The following is a 19,672-nucleotide window of genomic DNA, read 5'->3' on the forward strand; positions in this document are numbered from 1 at the left end:
GATGACAGGCTCTCCTGTGTCGGCCTGCCCCAGGGACCTGCAAGCAAGGGCAGGTCCAGCGCTATTCCTGTAATACAGCAGGTGCCCACTAAACATCTGAGCTCTCCCAAACTTGGCAACCAACTGAGAACTCACTTTCTCACCATCTCCATTCTCACCATCTCCCCAAACAAGAGATGCACTCAATCTATAGATTCCCCCATCCAGATCTCAGCTCCCAACCTCGCCCTAGGGCACTGTCCCCAACGTCACCAAGCCCCACACCTCCTCCCCACTACTGGTCCCAAGCACAGATCCAGGGAGGGACTGCTAGAAGGCTTATCTTAGCAGACTACAACCCTTCAAGGACTACAGCCCCTGAGAACAAAGTCTGGAGAGGCTATCTGGAACACCACCCACTCCAGCCCAGGGAAACTGCTCCACCTGTCCCTGTCCCTAGCACATTCTGAACTGCCCTTGCAACCTTTGCTCAGATGTTCTCTCATCTAGGACATTCTCTCCACACTTCAGTGGGCCCATCTGTTCACACTCCCTCTCATAGGACCACTCACCCATTCTTTCATTAGACAGAATTTATTGTGGTTGCACAAGGCACTGAACTACGGAGACCCAGCAGTGAATTAGAGAAGGGTCCTGGCCCTCCGTTCTAGAAAAGGAAATGCAATAAGTAGTTACCATTAATTGCACTGTACAGCTTATCAGATGGTGACAGGAATTACAAAAGTGGGAGAGGCGATTAGGAAAGGCCTCTCTGAGGAGGTGACATCTGGGCTGAGGGAGGAGGGCAAATGCCCCGCTGGTCCAAGCCCCTCTCAAACAACGCCCTCACAACGCCGCCTTCCCACCCGAGGGTAGTGGCAGTGAACATGCGTGTAGACCCGAGGCCCCCGCCCGCACACAGTGGGGACGCCACCCGCGGCGGGGTCCAGAGCGCCAGGGCGAGCCCCAGGGCCGGGTCGGCCGCAGGAAACAGGGAGGGGAGTGGCGGACCCAAGCACGGACGCTCGCCGGGGACGTGCACCCAGAGGCCACGCACTCCGAGCCTGGCGCCCGGGAAGAAACGCGCTGCCTGCGGCCACACAGCGAGCCCGGCTGGGGACCCACACCCACGGTCCGGCCCGGAAGCCCGGGGGCCCCTCCGCGCCAGCATGCCCGGGCGAAGGAGAGAAGCAGCACTCACCCCCCGACCAAAGCCATGTTCATCCAGCACCAGCGTCACGTGAAGTGCGGCGTCAGCTGAGCCCCGCAGGGTCCCCTGGCGGCGGGCAGGGCCTAGGGCGGAGGGGCGGGGCCACGGGTGGTGGGGGCGGGGCCACGGTGGGCGGGGCCACGGAGGGGAGGGACGAGAGGCCGCCCACCCGGCTCCGGCCGCGGGCGGGGGGCGGGGCCGGGGGGCGGGGCCGGGAGCCCCTTTCCCCGCCTTCGGAGGCCGGGCCTCGCGGGCGGGGAAGGCCGGAGCCACGGAGGGGGCGGCCAGGACCTCGGCCTCGGGCTGGACGCTAGGGGAGCGGAAGGTGGGGCACAATCCCGCGATGACTCCAGAGCTGAAGGGAGTGTCTCTAGGCAGAGAAAGCCAGGATTCGGGTTCAGCCTCCGACCGGGCGTTGCAGCCCGTCCCAGGTCAAGGACACGTAGAAAAAACTTGAAGATGCCTTGGGCAGGAAGGCGAGGACTGCTGACCCAGCCTTGGGCCGGGCCGGAGATGAGAAAGGCATGCTTGAGAAAGGCAACAGCTTGAGAAAAGGCCAGGGCAATCCGGGTCGCAGAAGAGGGAGGCAGATGGGTAGTGAGAGGTGCAGCCTCAGAGGTAAGCAAGAGTCAGATCTGCTAGGGTCTGTCTGGTAGAATCTTTTTCAAGCTCCCTCAACTTCAGGGTGGAGAGGGACCAGGAGAAAGGGAGGCCGGTAAGGAGGGCTGGGGAAAGGTGGGCAGAGTGGAGAGGGCTTGAGGGCGGGGAGCAGAGAATCAGCCGGAGGGCTTCCCCCTGTGCCCTCCTTGACACTCAGGTTGGTGCTAAGTCCTCCGGAGAGATGTTGGGGGCCAGGGGGTGGGATGTGGGAAGCAGCGGTTGCTCTCTCAGACCTTAGAATAATAGAATAAGAACTAGTGCCACAGGTGTGGAGCACTTACCGTGCTTGGTGCTGGTGGGAAGGCTTGGCCGATGTTAAATCCTTGAAATCTCACAGCAGCCCTACAAGGCAGGCACGATCCTTAGCACCATTTTGCCAATGAGGAAACTGAGACACAGAGAGGTAGATCACTTGCCTGAGCTCACACAGCACCGTGTGGTGAGCCCAGGCTGCACACTGGGCAGTGATGTCCCTGAGCAGCACCCACGCAGGGCCTCTGTGAAGAAAGGGAGCCCAGAGCTGGTGGCAGAGGGCACGCCTGGCATCATGTGGACAGGTGGCGGGCACAGCAGCATAGCCTATGGGGCTCCTGGGACCTCGGCCCCCAGATGACTCACAGCTAGAAGTGGCTTCTGGTCACAGGGCTTGGATTTGGGGGAGGCGTCTCATCTATTTGTCCAGACAAAGACACGGGTCACCCCAGGGCCTGGGAGCTGGAAGCAACTGCTGTTCACCCCCACAAAGCCGGGAAGAACCCCAGCGCCATCCCTGCTTTCCTCATCTGTGGGGGGGGGCGGTGCTAACGTCTACCTCCTCACGGGGGCACGGTGGGATTTCATGAGGCAGTGTTTGTGGGCGCACCTTTACGTGGCGGTGTGGCCGCGGGGAGGTCAAAGCCCACCGGAGGAAGGTAGCACCTCTGGACTGTCCAACCCATCTCCTAGCCCAGCTGAGGTGGGAGAGCTGTGGGAAGAGGCTCCCTAATGAGGAACACCTCGAAAATCTCAAGGAGGGCAGAATATCCTCCTTTGTGGAAGAAGAAAAGCCTGCCGCCAAGCCCACCATAGGCCCCTCCTATTTTTTTTGGACGTTAAATTTGTCAAAATTAAGTCAAAGTGCCAGCTCTGGGTGTTGACTTGACTATGATGAAGAAATAATTGACCTAAACATCCACAAAAAAACAATAGGCCGAGAGCCCCCACCAACTGAGTGGCGTGCCCCTGTGTGTGGGTTGTCCTAGGGGGCCTGCCCGTAGTTGCTGCCATCCCAGCAACATCAGGACTGGGCCTCCAGGCAGGTCCGCCCACCTCCCCTGCCCCTCCCCACCAGGCTCTGGAGAAGCGGCCCAGGGGATGGGAGAAGATTGCATAGTTACTCATGCAGGGCAGACCCCAGAAGCGGCTGGGAGCCAGGAGGCAATTGGGGAAAGATTGATTTTAGAGAGTCGGAGCGGGAGTGTGTAAATCAGGCCAGGGAGAGCACCAGGCAGCACATTCGGGCCTCATGTGGCGTCGCCTCCGAGGTCACAGGCCCTCGGCTGGGAGGTGTCTGCACTCAGCTGGCCCACAGTCAGGACATCATGACTCCAAGAGTACCCTGGCCCAGCCAGAGAGCCGCAAAAGAGACCCGCCTTGGAGCTTCCTCAGTGCCCTCTGTCCCCACTGACTCCGAGTGCTGCCAGGTTTCCCGGTTATGCCCACCCCTCCGTCTGAGGCGGGGTCCTGCCAGACTCAGACTTCTGAGCCCCTGAGTGGACGTGCAGAGGCGGCCCCCAGGACAGCCAAGACCTGGGCACTATCTTCTGCCTTCAAAGGATACTGGGCTGCCGGAAGTCTCTGCAGGGCCACACTGGAGGTGGCCTGGACACCAGGTGCCCTCTGTGACCAGCCATGCCAGGAGGGGTGTGGGGTCCTAACCCTGCCTTGGAGGGTCTCTGACCTGGGGGATGGAGAAGGGGTCCTCAGTGCTGCCCCAGAGAAGCCCACCATCTGGGAGGGCTGCCGAGCAGGGCTGTGTGCTGGCGACTCCCCCCGGGGCCAGAGGGGCAGTCCCAAGGCATTCGGGGCAGGAATCTGGTAGGGTCCTGACCCACCTCTCAGGCAGGAGCCCAGGAGAGTTGGAGGGAAGAACTGGGAAGAGCCAGCAAGGGGCTCCCCCGTCAGAGCCCAGGACTGGGTCCTGTACCCACCACGTGGACGCCTTTTGGGGTTTTGGTTTTGTTTGTTTTTGCTTTTGCTTTTGCTCAGAATAGAAGACTGAACTCCACAAACCTGCACCAAAGAGACTGATGGAAAGGAATAGAGGTATGGGGGGGGGGGGCGTGACATGGGGGTGCCATGTTCCAACCCGACCCCTCCCCGAGTAGGGAGGCGGGAGCACGATGGGGATGACGAGATGCTCTCTGCATCACGGTTCGGCACGCCCCAACCTTCGGCCTTTGCAGCGGTAGCCACAGCTCTCCCGCTCCTGAGGCCAGCTTGCCTGCTCCTTCCTCTGGAGCCACGCCACCGCCATCCCCACCATCGGTCACCCCCACCCCCACCCTCGAGGAGCCTCCTCTTCACGCCATGCCGCTCCTGCCCGGTCTCCCCCAGCCCAGCCCGCCTGGGCATCCATCTTTCCACAGAAAAGAGGCTGGTGGTGGCCGAGGGGCCTTCCCTAGGACGCGCCTGTCACCGCCTCAAATAAAGTGGTCCCTGCTGAGTGCTTTGCCAGGGTCTGGGAGGCAATTCAAAATGAGAAATGGAACGGTGGCTTCAGAAAGGCAAATCATTCCAACAGCACCTTAAAAACATCAAAGGAAACAAGCTCTTTGTGTGTGTGTGAAAATGGGGAATATATTGTTTTTCACTGTTTGGAAGATTGTTTTCTCATCTCGAAATCACAAGCTGTTTACTTCCAGAGGGACTTATAAATACATCCAATTATCGACATTCAATATAGGAAATAAAGTTCTGAAACGGTTTTCTTCTGCGCACGCGGACTGGGCTGCCAGGTTGGGCAGGTGATAATTACTTTTCCTTCTTACCGTTTCGTTTTGGTGGGTGGTGGCTGGTACGTTGCTTCCACTGTTATTACATTTTCCGTGTTGTGCTGGGCTATTCGTTGGTGTAACTTTATTACCACATTTCAAGATCTTCATAAAAATGAATGAACATTCTTAATTTCTGACAAATGAGCACCAAGTCCCAGAGCAGGGGCATTTGGTTGCGTTGCTTGTGTCCTGGTGAAAAGTCTCCCGGGGATGGACTCTCCCTTTACTCAGCTCCAATTCACTGAATTCTTCTGACTGGACAATGGGTCTCTGCTGACATTCAGAGCTGCCCCTCGATGGGCTCCTGCCACTCAGGGTGGCCTTTTGAGAAAGATGCTTGTAGCCCCTTCATGTAGTAGACCATAGACCATGTCCTCAGCAGGCACCTGTCCTTCTGTCCATGCCAGCCTCACACCAGGGGTCCCTGTTATTCTGCCAAAACCACTTTTGACCTCCCACCTTACCCACTCTTCCTCCTCAATGCCCTGTCTGTCCTACAGCCTCTCCCTGCCAGGACCCAGGCTCCATGTGACTGCCAAGGCCCCTGGCTGCCTGCCAATCCCGTGCTTGTCCCATTCTGAACTCCCATGCTAATCAGGATTCTACACGGCCAACCACCCCTGAGTCTGTCCACCTCAAACAGAAGAGGGACATATTGGGGGCTTATCATGGGGCCTATTTGCAGGACAGGTGGAATCAGACACTAGGAAGGAGCCGGGGAGGCTGTTGGCCCCATGTACCACCAGGCTATGCCCCAGGAAGCATGGCGGCTGGCATGGCTGCCCAGAACCCTTGCCACTGCCTCGGCCTCTGGGCACAATCTTGGGTTGACACAGCAGCCTGGCTTCATGCCAGCCTAGCCAAAGCCCTCGGCGGGCAGTCACTTCCAGTCACAGAGCCCAACTCGCATGCCTGCACCCCAGGAATCTTGTCCCCTTTAGCTTCTGCAGGGGGAGAGGATGCCTGGCATCCTGACCAGGCGGGGGCTAAGATGCAGGTAGAGATGTCACACTGTGACATGCAGTGATGGATCAGTCTCGAATACCAGCAAGCCACCCCCACCCCCATCCCCAACAAAACCCTGGAAAGTTCTGCTTGGGTGAACTAATCCTGAATGTTGCAATTAGAAAATCTAGAATGCAGCTATTTTCATTTCAGCATAAGTGGGAGTTTTTGTTCTGTAGTTTGGCATACTTTTTTTTCAGTTTACATATACATATATTTTATTTGTTTGTTTGTTTGTTTCTTCAGCTTTAAAGGTCTGACCTGGCCCTTCCTCCATGCCTATTCTAGAGCACAAAAGTCCCCATTAAAAAACAAATGAGTTTATATGGCTATGAGTCTTCAAAAAGAGCCGGGAGGTTATCAGAGGGATTGCCCTTATGCACACCTCAGCAGAGTCCCAGAGACAGATAAAGTAGATACAACCCCAGGTACTGGTTCTTCTGAGGGCCACAAAGACCCACAGGTTCTATGGTCATGGCAGATGGAGTTCAGTGCCATGTCAGTTGGCCCTACTTTGGAGTTTGTGTTTCTGTGGGATGGAGCTGGACTTAGATGTGATCTTTGTCCATAAGTCTCTCCTGTTACTTTTACTAGAACTGTAGTTGGTGCTGAGGTTTAATGTATAACCAGGGGATCTGAATCTCTGGACTGACCATGTGATAGCCAGGCCCTGAGCCTCAACAGACTTCAGCTCCTACACTCTGGTTTATTGGACTTACCGCACTCAGCTAACATGGAGGTGAAGAAGGTCAACCAACACACCATGGAGCCAAGAGTGCCTACAACTGAAAGCAGGGGAATTGCATCCAGCATCCATGTGGAATCTAAGCCCCCTCTTGATAGAGATGTGGAGTGGACACAACCGTTCCAAGGTCCACAGGATGGAGGAATAGAGTATGGATTAGAGTGGACTTACTGATATTCTATTCATGAACTATTGTGATTAGTAATTGAAGAAAATGTGGCATTGGTGTGGAGAAAGTGGCCATGGTGGCTGCTGGGGGTAGGGAGTGGGAGGAAGAGATATGATGTGGGGGCATTTTCGGGACTTGGAGTTGTCCTGGGTGGTGCTGCAGGGACAGTTACCGGACATTGTATGTCCTCCCATGGCCCACTGGGTGGACTGTGGGAGAGTGAGGGCTATGATGTGGACCATTGACCATGAGGTGCAGCGGTGCTCAGAGATGTATTCACCAAATGTAATGAATGTCTCATGATGGTGGAGGAGGTTGTTGCTATGGGGGGAGGAGTGGGGTGAGGGAGGTGGGGGGTATATGGGGATCTCATATTTTTTTAATGTAATATTACAAAAATAAATAAAGACAAAAATAAAAATAAATTAAAAACATATTAAATTATCTGAAAAAAAAAAATCACATGGTGGAGAAAGAAATACCAGGACTTCAAAGGGAGAAGCCTGGGCATGGGTGCTGGTAGCACAATGCTGCTGGCACTCCCTTCTCCCTTTTGGAGATGGAGACCACAAGGAGTCCTTTGTTACAGAGGGTCAGATGAGGCCTTGAACCCAGGGCCCTTAGGTGTTTGAATGTGGTCTTGGTCACTTTCATTACTATGATACTTGGTGCGTGGTGGCCAGGCATGTGGGTGTTAAACCTACGTTCCACTCCTGGCTTTGCTCTTTCTCACTCCCCATGGCATTTGAGGAAATGACCAACCTCTCAGTGAAATAGGTTGATGAGGTCCCAGCTCAGAGGATGGTTGAGGGATTAGCCACCTGACACGGTGCCAGGCTCACGGTGAAGGCAGTTGTCCCTATTACCATGGTCACATGAGAAGTGGGGGCAGCAGCAAAGGGCCCTGCCTCTGTCCAGGGGGACTCCAGCCTCCTCATCCCCCAAGGAATGAAGGTGGTGCAGTACGTGCTCAGGACACTACAGAGCAACTTCAATGCAAAGGCGGCTCTTCAATGCCCTGGGCTCCCTGCACCCAGAGAAGCTAAAAAGAGATGGGGAAGAGGAGTCAGTGGAGTGAGTGGGACAGGCTGCACTGGGAGCTTGTGCAGGAGGACTGCACATTGAGAAGAGGCTCTGCAAGGTTGGCAAGAGGGGTTAGAGACCTATCATAGATTGTGAAAATGGCCTCAAATTCTTCTCCTTGCTGCCTCCATGTGCTTGCATCTATTTCCTCATCCCTGGAATCCCGGTTGGCCCTTTGGCTTGCTTTGGATAATGGGGCATTAGTAAAAGCAGAGGCCTTGGAAGGTGCTCACACACTGGGGCGTGTCCTCCTGCTGCCCCCACCACCACGTGAAGATACCCAAGCTAGCCTGTCAGAGGGTGAGACGCCTGGTTGACAGCCCACCAGCCACCCACTGTACAAGCAAGGCCAGCCTAGATGATCCAGCCTCTGGCCAGCCTGATGGGTGACCACAGACTCATGAATAAGTCCATCAGAGACCAGCCAGGCTGGCCCCCAGAATCCTGAGCTATAGAAAGCGTTAGTGATTTGAGCCATTACTTTGGGCATTTTTGTATGCAATGATTGATAACCAACACACAGCAGACAGGAGGAAAGCCTGGAACTGTTGCCCCCAGAGAGGAGGCTGAGAGCACTTGAGACAGGGGCAGTTTCCACAAGGAACTTTGGGCCACGCAGGGTCCCGGCAGCCCTGCAGGGAGGCCCTCAGGAAAAAGTATAGCCTTCGCTGCTGAGATGGCTGCCCAAGTCCAAGGCTCAGCCCATCCCAGCTGAGGGTCCACACTTATTTCAGAGGCCCGGTTAATATAGCCTGAGCACTGCTGAAAGCATAGATGAAGTGACAGCCAAGAAGCTGCCACTGCAGCGCTGAGGTCAGGGAGAAGCAAGGTCTGGGAACCAGACACAGTTCACTGGGTGGCACAGTGGGCCAACAGAAGCCTCACTGCTTCCCCATCCTTTCTGGACATTTGGGTCTAAGGATCTTTGGGAAAAATCACAATTTTATTTTCAGTTCTTGAAGGTCAATATTCCACTATAGGGAAGCGGATGTAGCTCGAGTGGCTGAGTGCCTGCTTCCCATGTACAAGGTCCTGGGTTCAATGCCTGGTACCTCCTAAAACATATATTCCACTATATATTCAGGGCTTGAGGGGAACTTACTGACCATATCTGGTGGGGGGAATGGCAGCATAAGGAGCTTCTGCCCCCACGGCTCTCCCAAGAGGTTGCTCAACTCGGTTCTCAGGCCACGAAGTCACCCGCAGGAGCAGTCACCTGCCTAGCAGGGCTGGTGGCCGATTCCACCGCCCCGAACCTCCGCTTCAATGCCAGCCGGGTGGGCTGGGGTGGGCAAGGGAGAAAGAAATCTTTTTCTAAAAGAAAATAAGGCTCACCTGATGGTGGAGGAGAAAAGAATTTATTCTCAATCTTGCAAGAAGGGGCACACAACCAGAAAACATGGCTGGCGCCCCGAATGATGAAAAATGACAGAATTTATACCCCTAAGCCTAGCACGCAAGCCCTTCCTCTGTTTCTCCATACATTGGATACTTCAGGGGTTACAGCCTATGCGAGATCTAACTTTCCTGCGCAAAAGTTTCTGATTAACCACTTCCCCCATCACATTCCAACCATTTTAGTTTTTACCTGCTCCCCTTTGCCAAATAAGGAATGGAATCTAGTGCTGAATTGGTGTTGACTTAGCTCTTTCTTGGGCATCTTTTTTACTGCCTATAGGACTGGCTTAAGCTGGTTTCCTTTGTTCCTGCTTAACCCGGGGAGTGGGAGACTGCGGCGGTAGGCTGCCAGGTTACAGTAATTAATATTTTCTTCCTTTATTTGAAAACTAAACTAATCTCTGTTTTCTTACAGGCAGGCTGGCCTTTCATCATGGAGCTCTGGGAAGAGAAAGAAAGGACCCAAAATTCTCACTGGACCCTGCCGTTCCTTGAGGCAAGAGCGGTGTAAGAGGCCAAGGCAAGGCTGAGGAGAGCTTGTGGAATCTTTGTGGCTGTTCCCCGAACTCCAGGCTGCCCAGAAAACCATTCCTAGCTTTGGGTCTGTCACTGAGAGCAGACTTCACCCCATCCGTCTCCAGAGGACACTTCTTATGCAAATAGGCAAGGACGAAGGACCCTTTCTAAGGGCAGGCCTGCCCTGCAGAGGGACAAGCTTCTTCCGTGTACACGTGTGTGTTGGTGTGTGTGCAGGGGCTGTGTGGGGAGTGCAGCCTAGCCCCGGACAGCCTGACGTGGTGGCTGGCATGGCCCAGGCACCCGGATGCCGAGCAGCACCCCAGCTGCCTGAGGTGTGTGACCAGGCTGGGGGTCATTGATTGTCTGGGCAGCCACGCAGGGAAGCGCAGCCTGCCCTGTGCCCCCCGTCCACACACGCGCCACCCTCGACCCTGTCGGCAGCCTCTCCTGGGATGAAGCACAGGCACTTGGTATCCATCCCAAGCTCCGGTACCCTAGCTATACCCCAAGTTTATCCCCTCCCTCCCCTGCAGGGTGGCAGCAGCTGCTGTCCCTCAAGGGCCCCCAAGCCCCACTTCCCCGCAGGGCCCCCTCCTTCTGCCTGCCCCAGGGCCCACAACCCAGGCAGGAAAGCTCACTGGCCTGGCCAGAGCTCTTGTGGCCCCTCCGGGAGCTCAGGCCTTACCAGCCAGAGAGGCCATTAGCCCGTCACTCCTACCCCAAGAAGAGCACCAAGTAAAGCTTGTGGAGACTGAGCACTGCACAGTTCTGGGAGAACAAATTAGAACAGCTACTTTGGACAGCACTTGGAAAATATCTGTTAAAACCCCCAAAGAAAAGAAAATCAAAATTAAGTCCCCACCAAATACCATCGATTGTACACTTTGGATAGATTTACGCTTTATTAATAGGTGTCAATAAAATTGATTTGTTAAGGGAAAAAATGATCTTACGAGCCTGTAATTGCAATTCTCATTATCCACCCAAAAGAGAGCCTGCTTCATGCACGAGGAGACAGGCATAAGAGTCCTCATTACAGCGTTATTTGTGAGAGTGAAGACTTGGAAACCAGCCGAGCATTGGTTGATAGGTGAAATCTTGTCTGCTCTCATGCTGGGACATGGGGAGATGCGTTGAAAGGATGTCAGAGAGCTACAGGTATCAACATGGAGAAATCTCAGAAATTCACTCTTGAGTGCAAGTCGAAGAACTGCACAAAACCCATAGAACAAGACAGGTCTGTACATTCTCTACGGATGCATGGTTATGTGTGGAAGCAATGCAAAGATCTGGAAGGAAAAATGCAAGTCTATCCTGGAGGGTGAGGAAGGGACTGCGAGAGGATTCAAGGAGGACCATAACTTTATCTCACGGTCTGATTTTTTTAAAAGGTGAATATATTCATACGTTTGTGTAGTTAAAAATAAATAAGACAATTTTAAAAAGAAAAAAATATCTCAACCTCAGAAATGTTCTTTGGTCCCAAGAGGCTCCTCTGCAAACCCTGGGGAGCTTGCTTCAATCTTATGGGCCTCAGAATCGGAGGGAGCCATCCCCAGATGGCCCTGAGCCCCAATTTTGCCCCTCCCCACCACTGTGCTGTCCCAGTTTCTTGCTCCAGAGTCACACACACACTCTGTCTGGGGAGGGGAGGTTGGTTTGTCTGTGTTTTGAATGACAAGGCCTGGCTATCATTTACAAGGACCACAGACAGAGCTGTTCAGAGCTCGAGCTGAAAGGGCAGTTGGGACCAGGAGGGGGCCAGGTGGGGGGTACCTTGGCTAATGCTGGCCGGGCCAGCACCCACCCCTTACCCGTACTTCTACCACAGCTTCCTCTCTCTGCACCCTGACCCTCGGACCCCAACCCAGGGCCTGCTACCTCCTCCCAGAGATAAAGCCCCGTCCCGTTCTCATTTCTACTGCCCTGGAGAGAAATGGGAACCGGCCTTTGGTGGGGTGGCCCCCAGTGAGGGTGACAGTGTGTTTTAGGCTTTTACTAACAAGGGAAGAGAATATTCCCCTCCCCCTCCCCAGGATTTGCCAGACAGAGCACAGCCCCCTCCTCCTTCCTGGTTTCCAGCCTCCTCTGTGGTTTCCATGGATTCAGAGATTTGTTTCCAGCACCTGAGCCCAGGAGCGGGAGCAAGGGGGTTGGGAAGCAATGGAGTGGCTGAGGCGGCCGGGTAGGGAAGCTGCTCCGCAAAAGCCCGACTGGCTCACTGGCCTGACCCTCCGCCCAGAGGTCAGAGGCATACCTGGGCTGCCGGGGGCCTGCCATGTCTTCTCTTCCTGCTGGGGGGCCCTGGGGTATTCAGGAAACCTGCTCCGTCCTGAATGGGTTCAAAGCAAACTCGCAGAGGAGCTGCCGCCCCCAGCCTGAATATGCCAGCAGTGACCAGAGCAAGAAGGGCTCTGTCCAGGCTGGTCTAGTAAGGGCCACCTTGTTAGTGGGAAGAGCTGTCCCAAATCCTGACCCTGACTCAACCTGTCCTGTCCCAAATCCTAAGATCCGGGCCCTGAACCCAAGCTCTGGGCTCTGACATTCAGTGGACCATGAACAGGACGTGCAGAAAGAGTCAAGGATGTCGGCTGGGTCAGCCTCCATCATGCCGAGACCTGAGGCGCACAGCTGGGAACTCACTTGGGTCTCCTGTTTCTGCATCTCAGGTGTTAGTCTCTGTAGGCTGCAGCCTCTGGGCCACTGGAGAGAAGGTGAAGAAGGTCTAGAGTGGGGAATCCCTGAACATCGTCCCTTGGGGATACCCATCCTGCCTGCTTTAGCCCCTTCCAGAACAGGTGCAAGTTGAAGAACTGCACAAAACCCATGGAACAAGACAGGTCTGTACTTCCCCCCCCTTCCCCATTCAGCCAGCGCACGTGGGGCATGGGCGTGGGGTCATGGCCAGGCCATTAACCAGAAAGGACTCGTGGGGGCTATGACATAGCCTTGCTCTAGAGCCAGGGGCCAGAGCTGCTGAGAGGGCTTCAGAGGCTAACCAAGTGCACCCTGGGGAGCTTGGCCAATGTGATCGTCCCGGATTCCTTCCCCAGCTCAGGTCTCAGCAGATACTGAGAGTTCTGGACACCTTTCCAGCAAGCTCCTTTCTGGCAAGCATTTGCCTAACTCCATTTTCATCATTTGCAACTGAAGACATTGCCTGACACACAGTTCTGGGGTGGGGTAAGTGGTCTTCATGGACAGTTAGTTTTCAGGGGTCGACTGTGGTCTCAGGAACCATGACTTCATGAGCCCTGGCTCCCAGGAGGATCTCCTGGAGAGGCTTTAAAAGTTACCCATGCCTGAGTCTCACCCCAAATCAACTGAATCAGAATTCCCAGGGCTGGAGACAAAATACTGAGAATTTTGGAAACTCCCTGGTTGGTTCTACTGAAAGCCAGGACTGAGAAAGCTTTGAGGCAGGTCCTCTCCAGCACTGTCTGATGGGACAGTAGTCCTAGGGGTGGGGGCATGGGAGGGGAGGCTCCCACGGGAGGGAAGGCAGGGGTGGTCCCTGGGTATGGTCTCCTCTCCTCTGACCTGAGCAGTCCCCACTGGGTGCCCATTCCTCCCGCCTCCCAAAGGCTGTGCACTGGCTCCTGCCCTTGTCCTCTTGTCCCTATCACTTGCCCCAAATCCTCATCTCGATCTCCACATTTAGCCCAATGACTCACATTCAGCCTTAAAACAGGGTGCTCTCCTTTGAACCAGCAGTTTGCTCCTGGGGTACAGCCAACTGGTAAGATTGCATATCGCTACTCTGTCCAAAACAGCCCCGCACTGGAAACTCCCCAAATGTCCAACAGTAGATTGGACAAAGGAAGTGTTTTCCTACATTGGAATCCATGCAACAAGGAGGATGGACCTTAGAAACAGTGCCAACCCCAATCAGCCAGACACAGAAGGGTACATGCTTCATGAGTCCATTTCTTTCTGGCCAAAAGGAATGTAGGGAAAACTAATGTAGATTCTTGGAAATCGGGATAGTGACCACCTTTGGCAGGTAGGGACTGGAAAAGAGGCCTGAGGGGGTTTCTGGGCTGGTGTCGTTGGATTTCATTCCTCTGGATGGTTGCAGGGGTGTGAAAACACATCAAGTTGTACACTTAGGATTTGTGCATTTTGATATGGATATTTTAATTAAGAGTGTTCATAATCAATCCAGTTGCCCTGAAGGACAGGGAGGAGAGGGAAACATTTGCATTCCCTCTTTCAAAAGCAGGAAAGGAGAAGAACCCTTAAACATTCAGTTTTCCATTTTAAAACCAGCTGGACTCTCGCTTACATGAAATACCTAGAATAAGCCAACTCATACAGGTAGATAGTAGAGCACAGGTTCCCAGGGGCCTAGGGGTGAGGGGAAGGGGGAGTTAGTGCTTAATGGGTGCTGAGTTTCTGTTAGAGGGGATAAAAAATTGGGGTAATGGATATTGTTGGTGGTAGTACAATATTATGAATGTAATTAATACCACTGAATTGCACACTTGAAAAAGGTTAAATGAGAAACTTTGAGTTGTATTAATATTAGTAAAAGTTGGACAGTTACATTGTGCTGGGGAGCTCCCTTCTGCTCCCCCAAACGTATTTTTTTGCCCCAATGCCTGGGCTGCCAAGTAAGGAGCCAGCCTCAGCCTGGGGTCTGGGAGGCGAGGACGGGGAAGCAGAGCCGCCATGCTCCTCCCATTCTCCTTGACCCGTGGAATCCACTGGTCCTGCTTGGCCTTTTTGCATCTTAGGGTGCTGGGGACCGTGCACTCCTTGCTTTGCCCCCTGGTTCCCCTCCGTCTCCTGACTTTCCTCTGGCTCCTTGGGCCAGACCTCCTTTGATTGCTGAGACTAGACCATACCCTCCAATAATGGAGCCCACCAGGCCCTGTTGCAGACCCCACCTCCTCTACCTGCCCATGTGGCGCCCACTCCAGCAGCTTTCTTCCTGCAGTCAGTCTTCCCTTGGATCTCATTCTGTATCCCTGGCAGTACTTGTCCATTATTACCCAGGCAAGACAAATGCATCTCAAAGTCACTACTTGCTTTATTCTCCCGCCTCAGTGGCCACACAGCCAGTTATCCATACCATATCATCTCAGTTGTGCCAGTACATCCCGTCTGTCCCCAAAACCTACTAATTCCTCACCTAACTGTCTCTAGAATCCTCCCTCTTCCCACAACCACTGCTCTAGAGCAGTCTTTCTCTTCCCTCACCCTAGGTTATTGCTAGAACCTTCAACACAGATCTCCTGGCTTCTACCCAGGTATTCTTGTAAATAAAAAAGATCTGATCTTGTCACTTCGGCTGCTTACAGCCCTCCAAGCATACCACACCCCCCCGAGGCCAAAGCAGTGAGTTCTCAAGCCCAGCTCCTCTTAGAATCGCCTGGGGAGTTGAAGCCATTTTAGCCCTGGATCCCACCCCAATGAACTGACCCAGGCCTCTGAATGTGGGGCCCCAGACATCGGCACAAGTTTGTTGCGGCCCCCAAGGCCCGGTGACCCTGACTTCTATCGTCAGCTCCAGCCCCATCGTTCACTGCACCCCCCACCCACCTCAGTCTGCATCCCTGACCTCCTGGGTTCTTCGGGGTCCCAACTTCACCCCCCAAATACACTGTCCCCTCTGCCTCAGACACTTGTCCTCTGGTTGTCTTCTGCCTCCATGGCCTTTAGGCCTCAAGTTTCCCTGACCGCCCGCTTAGAGACCCCTCCTCCGTGGGCCCACTGCGCCTATCTTCCCCATCTCAGCACGGCCTTGCAAGGCCTGTTGACTTATTAGTCAGCCAAAGGGGTGCTGATGAAAAATACCAGAAACTGGTTGGTTTTTATAAAGGGGATTTAATTGGGGTAGGAGCTTACAGATACCAGGCCATAAAGCATAAGTTACTTCCCTCACCAATGTCTATTTGGAGCAAGATGGCTGCTGATATCTGTGAGGGTTCAGGCTTCCTGGGTTCCTCTGGGCTCAGCTCCTCTGTTTTCTCCACAAGATCAGCTGTAGACTATGAGGTTCTCTAGGCTTTGCATCTCTCCACAAGGTCAGCTGTAGACTATCAGGTGAACAGCTCTGTCTCTCTCCCTGGGGTTTCTGCCATGTCTAAGGAGCCATCTCAATTCCTCTGTGTTCTTCTCTTGGCTCAGGTCCTCTCTTCCCAGGGCTGGCTTCTGTTTCCTCTGCGTGCTGACTTCCTGGGGCTCCAACTTAAGGCTTCAGCATCAAACTCCAACATCAAAACTCCAACATCGAAAAACCCTCAACACTGTCCTTTGCCATGCCTTTTATCTGTGAGTCCCTACCCACCAAGGAACAGGGACTCAATGCCCTAATGATGAGGCCCAATCAAAGCCCTAATCATAACACCCAGGTACAGACCAGATTACAAACATAATCCAGTAACTATTTTTGGAATTATAACCATATCAAAAGGCTACATCCCCTAAGGAATGGAAGCTTCGGGAGGGCGATGCTGGGTCCTCCTCCAGGAAGACTTGTGGGGATGGAGGTAGGACAGCAGGGGGTTTATTGGGGCAATACCAGTGAAAGGGAAAATGGAGAAGAAGCAGGACAGGACAGAAGAGCCTCAGATCTCCATGCAGAGTGGACCAAACTTCAGCCAACTTCATGGGGAGCTCTAGGGCAAAGGTTGCTCACTAAGGGAGTGCTGCACAGGGCACAGGGGGCCAAGGCTAGTGTCCTGCCACACTCAGTCACCACCTGAGGGGGCCTGGGAAGGACCCAGCTCGGGCTTGAAAGCTCCTTGCAGCTGAATTGGCAATTCTTTTTTTTTCCTCTCCCCTTCCTGTCCCCCCCCCAGTCGAGTGCTGTCTGTGTTCATTTGCTGTGTGTTCTTCTGTGTCCACTTGTATTCTTGTCGGCGCACCAGGAATCTGTTTCTTTTTTGTTGTATCATCTTCCTATGTCTGCTCTCCATGTGTGCAATGCTGCTCCTGGGCAGGCTCTGCTTTTTTCACATGGGGTGGTTCTCCTTACAGGGTATACTCCTTGCGTGTGGGGCTCCCCTATATGGGGGACAGCCCTGCATGGCACGGCACTCCTTGCATGCATCAACACTATGCATGGGCCAGCTCATCACACGGGTGAGGAGTCCCTGGGTTTGAACCCTGGACTTCCCATGTGGTAGGTGGATGCTCTATCAGCCAAATCTGCTTCCCTGAATGGCAATTCCTGAAGGGAGATTTGAGCACCTCCACGGCGGCCCCAGGGTCCTTTCACAGAAGCAGAAAGCAGTGCTGAGAGGCTCATGAGCTTTTAGGGTAAAATGGTGGGTTCAACCACTTGAGTTACGTCCACTCCCAAGCCAAAGCTTTTGATCCCACACTGTGTCCTCTAGATGGAACATGGATTCTTCTAAAAAAGGAAGTTTTTCAAATATGTGGGTGACTTGACTCCCCTATGCCTAGGCTTTCTTCTCCCCGAGTCTTCCCCTTTCCAGCAAATGACCTCACTATCCTCCTTGCTCCTCCCAAACTTCAGAATCCTGATACCTCTCTTTACCTTTCCCCTCGATTCCAATAAATGCACCAGCAAAGCCTGTGGCTTTACCTCCATGGCAAACCCCAGTGCACCCCTTCTTGGCAGCGCCATGGCCTCCCCCCACTGCTCTTACTGCCGGTCCATCACCTCAGACTCTTCGTCCCCATTGGCTGTCTCCACTCTGTACCTAGAGGGGTCCCTTCCTGCTCTCCCAATGGCACCCCACAACACTCAGAGTAAAATCAGAATTATGATGCCGGCATCCCACCCCCAAGCTGGCCTGCGGTGGGGCCTAGGCCCTGGAAATTCTTCAGGGCTTTACAAGAAAGGCTAGCCTGATAGCCAGTGCAGTCACACAGACCTCACACTCAGAAGGGAACCCGGCACTTGGGGTGCAAAGTTCTGTGATCACTGCCTCAAAAATCTTAGTAATTTTATTTTTGAATTTATGTTTTTGTAAGACAATGGAGCCTCGGCTCGCCCATGCTCACCTCCCACCACACTCCCACTCCCAGGGATGAGTTCTGGACTGCCTACTCCTCCTGCCCCCACCCAGTTTCTGCTGTCACCCATCACCCCCTAGGGAGGCCCCAAGCACAGGAGCTGGGAGGGTCGGGGTTGGACACGTGTTCCCCCTGCACCGAGATGTGGGGTGGGGTTTCAGATACCTGTATCCCCAGCTGGACAGAGGGCGACCCTAAACAGCAAATAAAACCATGATGGTCATGGGTCCCACAGAATTGCCACATGGATCACTAAAAGCAAAAGCCATGTTACACTTGTGTAAAACACACACACAATGGCAGGTCAAGGGACAGACTGGGAAGAAGCTTCTTTCCTGTGTTTTTTGAACAAGGACCCTGCGTTTTCATTTTGTACTGGGCCCTGAAAATTCTGCTCCTGGCCTGGCCTGCAGGTGAAGCTGGTGGGGCTCCCCCCACGTCCTCACCCAAGGGCTTTCTCTGCAGGGAGGAGGGGGTGGGCATGGGATGGTGCATTCCTGGGGCAACCTAAATACAACTGCCGGAGATTCCCATGGGGCCAAGCTGAATTCTATGGCCCCCTCCACCCATTAACCTCTCTGAGCTCACGGCCTCCCCTCGGGCCCACCTGCCGGGCCCTTGGCCTTCTTTCCATCTTCCTGAACCACTTGCTTTGCTTGGGCAGCTCTTTCTGGCCTTTTCTGTGGCTGGTTCCTCTGACACTCACAGCCAGTGCCTCCTTTCAGAGGTGCTTCCTGAGCCCTGATGTCTCTTTTCAGCACACAGACCTCTCTGGAGTCTCTTGTTTTGCTGATTTGATTATATGGCTGTGGGTGCCCTGCCCTGGCTCGGCTGTCAGCTCCCCAAGGTCAGGGGCTTTTCTGTTCTGTTCTTCGATGTGTCCCCAGAGCAGTGCTGGACACATGGAAGGAACCCAGTAAAGGTTTGGTAAGGGAACGATGAGACGTCTGGTGTAAGCCTTTGGGTTTGAATCTTGGTTTAAGACTGGAATTCTTTTTTTTTTTAAAGATTTATTTATTTATTTAATTCCCCCCCCTCCCCTGGTTGTCTGTTCTCTGTGTCTATTTGCTGCGTCTTGTTTCTTTGTCCGCTTCTGTTGTCATCAGCGGAATGGGAAGTGTGGGTGGCGCCATTCCTGGGCAGGCTGCACTTTTCTTTCGCGCTGGGTGGCTCTCCTTACGGGGTGCACTCCTTGCGCGTGGGGCTCCCCTACGCGGGGGACACCCCTGCGTGGCACGGCACTCCTTGCGCGCATCAGCACTGCACATGGGCCAGCTCCACACGGGCCAAGGAAGCCCGGGGTTTGAACCGCGGACCTCCCATGTGGTAGACGGACGCCCTAACCACTGGGCCAAGTCCATTTCCCAAGACTGGAATTCTTAAGGGATCAATGAGCTTGAGGGAAACGGACTTTGGCCCAGTGGTTAGGGCGTCCGTCTACCATATGGGAGGTCCGCGGTTCAAACCCGGGGCCTCCTTGACCCGTGTGGAGCTGGCTCATGCGCAGTGCTGATGCACGCAAGGAGTGTCTTGCCACGCAAGGGTGTCCCCCGCGTGGGGGAGTCCCACACGCAAGGAGTGCGCCCGTGAGGAAAGCCGCCCAGCGTGAAAAGAAAGAGCAGCCTGCCCAGGAATGGCGCCGCCCACACTTCCCGTGCCGCTGACGACAACAGAAGCAGACAAAGAAACAAGACGCAGCAAATAGACACCAAGAACAGACAACCAGGGGAGGGGAGGAAATTAAATAAATAAATAAATCTTTAAAAAAAAAAAAAAAATGAGCTTGAATTTTAAATCCGAAAAAATATTATGCTTGTGGGAATGTGTTGGTGCAGGTATGATACATTTATTAAATAATATACACTACGGTGTGTGCTTGG

The 19,672-nt window shown here is 53.9% G+C and overlaps 1 protein-coding gene across 1 annotated transcript in view; it reads right to left on the reverse strand.

Annotated features, from left to right (window-relative positions):
• The window catches only part of PEPD (peptidase D), a 116,427-nt gene extending 115,136 nt beyond the window's left edge, over positions 1-1,291 (reverse strand). Inside the window, exon 1 of the mRNA XM_058280121.2 lies at positions 1,181-1,291. Coding sequence (XP_058136104.1) covers positions 1,181-1,203 — 23 coding nt within the window. The 5' untranslated portion in view covers positions 1,204-1,291. The remainder of the gene's footprint in view (positions 1-1,180) is intronic.
• Positions 1,292-19,672: the final 18,381 nt, after the last annotated feature.

The sequence above is a fragment of the Dasypus novemcinctus genome, chromosome 18 (genome assembly GCF_030445035.2).
Source record: "Dasypus novemcinctus isolate mDasNov1 chromosome 18, mDasNov1.1.hap2, whole genome shotgun sequence".
In the NCBI taxonomy this organism is placed as follows: domain Eukaryota; kingdom Metazoa; phylum Chordata; class Mammalia; order Cingulata; family Dasypodidae; genus Dasypus; species Dasypus novemcinctus.